The 7,636-nt window shown below is 47.0% G+C and overlaps 2 protein-coding genes across 2 annotated transcripts in view; one reads left to right on the top strand and one right to left on the bottom strand.

The window, feature by feature from the left end:
• Positions 1 to 478, top strand: part of PABPC1L (poly(A) binding protein cytoplasmic 1 like) — an 11,807-nt gene extending 11,329 nt beyond the window's left edge. The window contains exon 14 of the mRNA XM_019472826.1: positions 395 to 478. Coding sequence (XP_019328371.1) covers positions 395 to 478 — 84 coding nt within the window. The remainder of the gene's footprint in view (positions 1 to 394) is intronic.
• A 3,643-nt stretch (positions 479 to 4,121) lies between these two features.
• TOMM34 (translocase of outer mitochondrial membrane 34) overlaps positions 4,122 to 7,636 on the bottom strand; it is a 7,186-nt gene continuing 3,671 nt past the window's right edge. The window contains exons 3-6 of the mRNA XM_019472825.1: positions 6,870 to 7,030; positions 6,458 to 6,602; positions 5,704 to 5,830; positions 4,122 to 5,189 (exon numbers count right to left, since the gene is read on the bottom strand). Of these exons, the coding sequence (XP_019328370.1) occupies positions 5,091 to 5,189; positions 5,704 to 5,830; positions 6,458 to 6,602; positions 6,870 to 7,030 (532 nt within the window). The 3' untranslated portion in view covers positions 4,122 to 5,090. The remainder of the gene's footprint in view (positions 5,190 to 5,703; positions 5,831 to 6,457; positions 6,603 to 6,869; positions 7,031 to 7,636) is intronic.

Below are 7,636 nucleotides of genomic sequence, written 5' to 3'. Positions count from 1 at the left end.
TCCTTGACTAGTGTAAGCACTACTTGGCAATAACTAACACATCAGTGTGTTATCACACTATTCTCATGCTAAATCCAAAACACAGCACTGTGCCAGCTACTAGGAAGAAAATTCACTTTATCCCAGCCGAAACCAGGGCAACAGTTCTGACTCCTATAGAAAAGGAGAGATGCCCCAGCATTTTCCTAGGGAAGAGACAGAAGAGGTCTGTGAGCTGATCAGTCTCCTGCAGAAGCAGCGGACTTGGATTTTATAATTGTTGTTAAAGTCCTTTACCTCTTGGAAGTGGGTCTGTGCAGAGGCCAGATCGGGACCTGGAATATTGCGTATCTTGTGTAGCGTGCTCCTCTGTTGGAGCAACTCAACCTCTTCCCCTCCTTGTGCTTTCTGTAAGATCGAGGAAGCGGTTGCTGTTCTCCAAGCACACCAGGCTACTGAGACGTCGCACAAGAGCAGCGCCGTGGCGTTCCTGCAGTGACTCGGGGTAGGTGCAGGGAGCTGTTGCAAGTGTCGGCGTGTGCGTGGTGTGCTCAGGGTCTCTGGTTTCTGACACTGAAACTGGGGATTTGGTTTCTTGTCCAGACCAAGTATGGCTTGATGAGCAATGTAAGTATCTTTGACTGTAATATTCCGCTTATTAAATCACATTCTCCATTTTCCAGACTTAATTGTACTGCAGAGACATGGTTCTGTGTGGTTTTTCTGTGTTCGCAAGGGCAATGACTGTGCAACCAGGAAGGAAGACAGGAAAGGACCTGGCTTTTCTGTAGGTCCAGTGGGGACTGGCACAATCTTTCCTGGGATTTCCCAGTGTTTTTTGCAGAACCTTGTCAGTAGATACCCCATAAAATGTTGGCGGTCCTGTGTGGGCTTGACCAGGAGAGCTGACCCTGCTGCTGAGGGTGGGACAGACCCATTAACAAGCAATTCGGACTCTCATGTACCCCTTTGAAGATAATATTTTCTTGACTTGTGATCGCAAGGAAACTGCGTTAATCCGAGTTCAGGTGAATTCTTGTCTGGATGAAATTGTTCCTTTAGCAGTTGAAAATTACATATGTGGGTTCTCTGTTTTTTTGTAGACTTCAGGACTGAGAGCCAGCCCCGAGAACATTGCCTTTGCAGAACAGCAGCAGCAACCCCACTGTGCTCTTGGAATCGTGCCCGTACAGTGACCCTGGCTTGTCTTCAATGCCCCATCCTATTTTTTTTTTGTGTGTGTATTGTAAACCTTGCAGAATTGCTTCCTCCTGCACCTGTAAAAAAATCCCCACGCTAATTCTCTTCTTGCTACTGAAAGCATCTTGTGAAATGTAGTGTGGAACCCAGCCTGGTTCAGTTGCCCAGAAAATGACAAGTGCTGATGAATCATCATTTTTAGTGGATTTTTTGGGTTCTGTAGTTTTATTTGTTCCTGTAGCTGACACTAATAAAGAACTGATGCTTCCACCCCCAAAGCATGGGTTAGTTCCCTTTGCAGAAAGACAGCAAATGCTTTTTCTCTGCTTCATGCAGGTGGAGGGATGGACTTAGGTCAGGCTGCTGTAATTAGCGTTTGAAGCTTGTGATGCTGGTGGGGTGGCAGTCCTGAGAGCTTATAGGAAGGGACATATAGGATTAAATGAACAAATTGCCAACCAGCAGGCTCTCCTGATCCATTCTGACTCTCTAGGAGGATGGCTTTAAGCAAATTTCATACCATCTACCCAGATTTTATTTTTAGCTAGCTGTTTTTAACTTCTTTTTTTAAAAGGCATCATCTTCCTGCGGCTCTCCTTTTGTAATAGACCTTGTACGCCTGCCGGAGTACTAGCACCGAGCGTCTTCTGCTGGTCACCACACTGTGTGTGTCTCTTTGGTGCACACGACCCAGCTTTTGAGGTATTGTGGGGTAGCTGTAAATCAAAAGCTGCTTCTCCAATGTGTGCTCCTGACCAGCGGGCCTGAAAACATTCATAACCGCATTGCGTCCCACTGGGATACTCCCTGCTTGCGGGAGTAGCTGGGACCTGTTATTACTATGTTCTGCTCTCTGGGCCTCTCCCAGAGCATGTGGCTGTCATCATCCTGGCCTTAATGCTCTACTTTTCCTGTTTAGGAAAGGAATTTCAGTCCCTAGAGGCTCCTTGGTACTTGAGACTGGCGATGTATTGACCTTACTTGACTGCTTCCTTGAGCTGACAGGAGCACGCCTCCACCAGCACCACCTACCTTCTTTCTGCCCAACTTGTGTGCTGGTGTTGCCGGCTCAATCTTCCTTCTGTGCTGTATCATACTCTCGCTTCAACTCGCTGCTGAGTCATTCCTCCTACCTCTTGTTTTCCTTCCAGCATTTTAATAGAATCACTTACACATCTGCTCCTGCATGGTGTCTGCTCTGCTCAGCTGGGACTCTTCCCTGGGGCTTTTCATCAATCCTTTTTCTTGCCCCTTTTTTTTTTTTCCAAATCTTCCTCTGACCTCCTTAAATATTTCTTTTCCTCATAGTGGATACCTGAACTGTGCGCTATTTAGATATCTCTTTCTCGGCGAGATGCTTATAAAGGACTTTAATCCTCTTAATATACAGGGCCTTCATTTAAGGTGTTATTTCTCCCAAAGTGTAACTGGCTGGAAGCTTTTATGCTTTGTCTCTAGAGTAAAAATGTGTATTTGCATGTGTAATGCATATAAGAAGCTGGAACGGAACTGTACGGGCAAACTTCATTCTGCTGTTGGCTAGCTTGTCTGCAACCTTTTTTCAGGTGTAACAGGCCCGTTCAGATGCGCCTGTGACACCACCTACAATGCTAGATGGCTTGGCTTGGGAAGACGGCTGTAAAGCTAGAGGGAATGCAGCGTGGGGCCAAGGAACACAGGGACATCAGAATAGCCTAAAAAAGGACATGAACAAGGACCAGGGTCTTTCAAACGTTTATCAGAAAAGGTGAAGGTGGAGCTTGGATCCCCAGGTATATTGGAGGATACTGGAAAGTTTTTGGAGTAGCTCCCTGGCTGAACTCCTCAGGGAAGTCTGAGGCTTTAGGGAGTTGAGGCAGGAGCAGCAATGCAAATGTGAATCTGGAGTCTCTAGTTTGGAATAGTTGCTGTGCCTTTTGAAAGGGGAGGATGAAGGTGTGCCTCTGACAAGCAGCTGCCCCTGTGGACAGCACTACCTTTGCATGCCTGGGAAGCGTCCTGCATGGGCAGCAGCACCGTTGCTGGAGCAGAAGTGGCCCTGGGCTTTAAGTAGTGTGTCTTGTTGCGATGCTTGTTGTCTACCTGGTGGTATTGCTGGGGAAAAGTCTTAGAGATAAGGTACAAAAACGCACTGCTGTTGCTGAGAAGGGAAAGAGATGGTGAATGCTGCTGCTTAGAGGTGTTGTAATGAATTGTAGTTGAACAGTGCAGATATCTGCCACTCCAGATAACAGCAGGGCTCTTAAAATGATAGCTCTTAAATAAGTGAAGTCAGTCTTCTTCCTGTATTCTGCGACATTCCTCTGCTTATCTGTGTACTGCTAGCCTGCGCGTCCCCACCCTGAAATCCATCACACTCACTTGCTAAAAGCTCCAGCAAGTGCTGGTTGCAGGATCAATGGAGCTGTGGGGCTTAGAAGTGGGAGTGGAGTGAATGGAGCAATTTGTGCCCCTCAGGGAGTTGTTGTTTCAAGCCCTGGCCCATTACAGCTGATGGAGTACAGCCCTGGGACCTACAAAAAACTACTTAGTGTCAGGCTAAGATAAGAAATCTTTCTCTGTCTTTAATGGCATTAAAGTGATGCCTGCTTTCTAAATTCATTTCAGTGGGGTACCTGCCTGAAACCCTGACTGCTGGGAGAAGCGAGTAAGGTGGGAAACAAAGATACGGCCCAGCTTCTCTCTCTTGGTCTGTACTGTAAGCAGTTGGCTCAGGTCTAGTGTTGTCCAGCATCTTGACTTACTAGTTAAAGAAGCACTCTACCCATGCACAGTGTGCAAGGCTGAGCAATGTTATTGTCCCTGACAGCTGGCTTCCAAAGCAAGGCATTATACAGCACTTGAAGTCCTCTGACAAAAAGCGGGGACAGTATGAAGTAAAGTCATTAAAAAAGTGTTCCAGTTCCCCTATACCATCCATCATGTAAAAAAACACATCTATGAAACGAAAATAAACATGGCTTTAATGAGAACTGGTTTTAACGGTTCATAGAATAACTCCAAATCTCTCTTTACCTACCATCTTAAGTCAGTGCCATCAATACCAGATAAGAAGATCAAAAAGTATAAACATGCATTGAAGTAGTAAGCCAGACCTCAGCTGGGATGTTACTGCAGATCCTCCTCCCTGTAACACCCTGTAGCAACCGCTCAAAAGGCACAGAAGAGCTAAAGTGGTTTTTTTAAAAAAACAAACAAAAAAACAATTGTAAAATTCCCAAGCACCCAGAATCTGAAAGTAGTAGTGCACAGTGTAACAAGGCAGGCTTAACTTGCTGCTGCTTCCTTAAATGTGCAGAATAATTAAAAATAAAAGAAAGCTGCTACTGTAAATATCAGCCCAGTCACGCTAAGCAGCAGAAACTCAGCTGAGGGCCAGCAGGCATCAAGTGGGAGAAGGAACAAGCTCGGCCCTGTGCAGGTCACTGTGCTTCTGTTACAAGAATGGTACGTGGTGCTAGGGCAACTGCGGCAGTTCCTGCAGCAACCTTATTTAAGTAATAGCAGCACAAACGCAGCAAAACTGTCACCCGAATAAGGACAAAAACCCCTCTGTTTGTAGCTCTTCAGAAAGAGAATAGCCACTTCACATGCATCTTAGCCAACATGGAAAGAGTCCCTGAGGCCAATAGTTACAGACAAGTTGACTTCAACCAGGGAAGTTAATCTATATGCCCCTCAGGGAGGGGCATTAAAACTTTGAATGATCTTAGAGCCAGATAACAGAGTTTGATACAGATTATGTGTCTTAACATTCATTGTGCCGGCACAGAACCTGTTACATCTCAGCAGCAGTGGGAGATAGATTTCAATACTGATCCTGCGTTAAGATTGGTCCCTGTAACAACATCAGAAGGGGAAAAGCTTTCTTCTGCAGTGGAAAACAAAGCTTTCCTTGTTGCTTGGTTACCCTAGGCTCTGTTCAGTTCTTGCAGTAATCTCAGTGCAGCTGTGTTCTTTGGTTCAGTTTTCAACAAGCTCTTGATATCGGCAATACTTGATTTGTAATCCTAAAAGGAGAGTATTTTTTAAATGTTAGTACATTGAAAATGCAGTCTAAGGCTTTTGTTGCAGAATTACTACCCCGCAACACAACTAAGCCCGTGACTCCTTCTGTGTAATTGCTTAAGCACTGGCATCAATGTAGCTGTTCTAAAACACGCTTAAACTAGGGCTGAGAAGACAATTTCATCACTCAGGTTCCGAGTCCAACACCAATGCAGTTAAGTCTTCCAGTACTGCCTAGAGAGTCCCTCGCCAGACACAAAAAGATAAAGCTCAACACAACACATAGCTGCTTCCAGCATCTCCAGAAACAGGACCTGGTGCTGAGAAACTCGGGAGATCCAACCAGCAAATAGCGATGTGAAAGAAAATCCCCCCCCCAGTCCACACAGGTCTCAGCTATCTGATGGCAGATGTTGTCTAGCACAGAAACGAGTTCTAAACGGCATCTCTTGCCCTAATCATGCATTAACAGGCTTCTAGTCCTAGCCTAAAACTGTTCAAAAACTCCCGACTTACCTTCAGTTCTTTAAGTGCTTGAGCACGCCTGTAGAGTGCCTTAACGTTTTTAGGATCTAACCTCAGAGCTTCCGTGCAGTCCTGTGCTGCTTCCTTGTATTGCTTCAGAGTCAGGTAACAGAGAGCTCTGCAATACAATTACCTGGTTAGAGACCTCTGGCTAAAAGCAGCATCTGCTGCTGCAACATACATAGCAGATCTCGGCCGACCCCTGCGCAGCACGAAGCTGGACTCCAAAGCAGCCTTCAGCCTCACGTGTTATGTAATGTTACTTCCTGAGCTCAAGTTTGTTTCAGTTAAAAGGGCGGAAAAGAGGAAACAGTTTTTTAGTCTGGGGGGGAAAAAAAAAGAGGCTTTTTAGAGTAACCTACTCTAACGCTAAGAACCTGCACTTCAAGGATGCAGGTTCCTAGCTATACCAGTTCAGAACATGCTCTGCTTGCTGCAGTTGCCTTAGGAGTCTTTAAGTATAGCAGTCTGCAGCTTGTGGTTCATGGGACAGCAGACACTACTCAAAATAAGAGTCCTGGCAGACAAGCATTAAAGGGAGAAATCCCTTACCAGCCCTAAGCTGAGTGTCTCCAAGGTTTTTTTTGCAGTAGCTGATCAAAGAATATTATACAAACTACAGGGAAGACTGCACTTGGGGCAAACATGTGTGGGTGGTTTTGTTTTATTCATTTGTTTGGGAGCAAACATTAGACAGCTCTGACAGAAAGTACCACGGTGGCTTTTATAAAGGGCCAAGAAGTACCTGTTGGTGTAAGTCGCACATTCCTGGTTGAGCTTTAAACTCTCACTGTACTTCTCAACTGCTTTTTTATGGTTTCCTTTCTTTACAAGTTCATTTCCTTCTTCCTTCAGAGTTCGAGCTCTCTCCGTGCCAGCAGCAGTCTGGTCTGGAAACAGCGTGAAAGAATACAGAACGCTATAAAACTGACAAGATCAGCGCAGCCTCTCAGAAAGCAAATATCCCCATACCAGAGGTGAGACACAGAGACATCAAAGGATCCAGAATCAACCGAAAAGGCTGCGGCAGAACCAGGCCCAGGTTTCCCCAGGCCTCAGCCCCAGCTGCAGACGCGCCAAGCAGGCGTGGCAGCTGCCTTGTTCATCACCCTTCTGAGCCACAGGGCTCTGTGCCTGGCCCAAGGGCATGCTCTCACCTGGTCCTCCCTGCGGTGCAGTTGCAGGAGGAGTGTTTGCCCCGGGGGCTCTGGCAGAAGGAATGCTCCACCTCGTCTGGGCAGAAACAGGGACCGTGGGGATTGGTGGGAGCTTCTGGCGCCAGTTCACGCCATCCTTCTCCAGCAAGGCTTTAGTCATCCTGGAAGAGACAGCTGGCAGTCACCCCCTCTGATGGCTGGACGGGCCATGCAGTAGCCAGTAGGGTCACTTTTTAACCTCGCTCATGTATCCAGGACAGCATCTCTCCACTAACCCCTTTACATGCGTCTAAACTAAGTTCCTTCTACAGGCAGGACATTAATGAAAGGAGCTTCTTCATGTCAGCAAGGCTAAAAACACCACAGGACGAGGGCTGGAGCTGTCAGCGCTCAGCCGAGCGAGAGATGTGCATGTCACTCCTCAGCCTGGCAAGCGATGAAGTGAAGCAGACAGCTCCAGGAAGAGAAAAGGACTACGGCAGCCTGTGAACCCAGTCAGCACAGGGAGGCTTAATGGATAGGGCACCGGAGCCTGTAGTTTATTATTTGTTTTAAAATAGGCACTGAGCAAAGCAGAAACAGTCCCAGGGAATTCATTCCCAGCCCTCAACCACCATCCTGAAAGGAACTAAGGGTGCTAGCAGACGAAGGCAGCGCGGCCAGGCCCGCGCCCTGGGCGGAGCATCGGAGCCCTCGGTTGCTTCGTCCGTGTGCTCAGGACCCAGCTTGCTCCCGACACGGCTGCAGAAACAAAGCAAGGCTCGCGG

The sequence above is a fragment of the Aptenodytes forsteri genome, unplaced genomic scaffold (assembly GCF_000699145.1).
Source record: "Aptenodytes forsteri isolate BGI_AS27 unplaced genomic scaffold, ASM69914v1 Scaffold149, whole genome shotgun sequence".
Classification (NCBI taxonomy): domain Eukaryota; kingdom Metazoa; phylum Chordata; class Aves; order Sphenisciformes; family Spheniscidae; genus Aptenodytes; species Aptenodytes forsteri.
The sequence above is the reverse complement of the archived record's forward strand: the minus strand, read 5'-3'. Positions and strand labels throughout refer to the sequence as shown.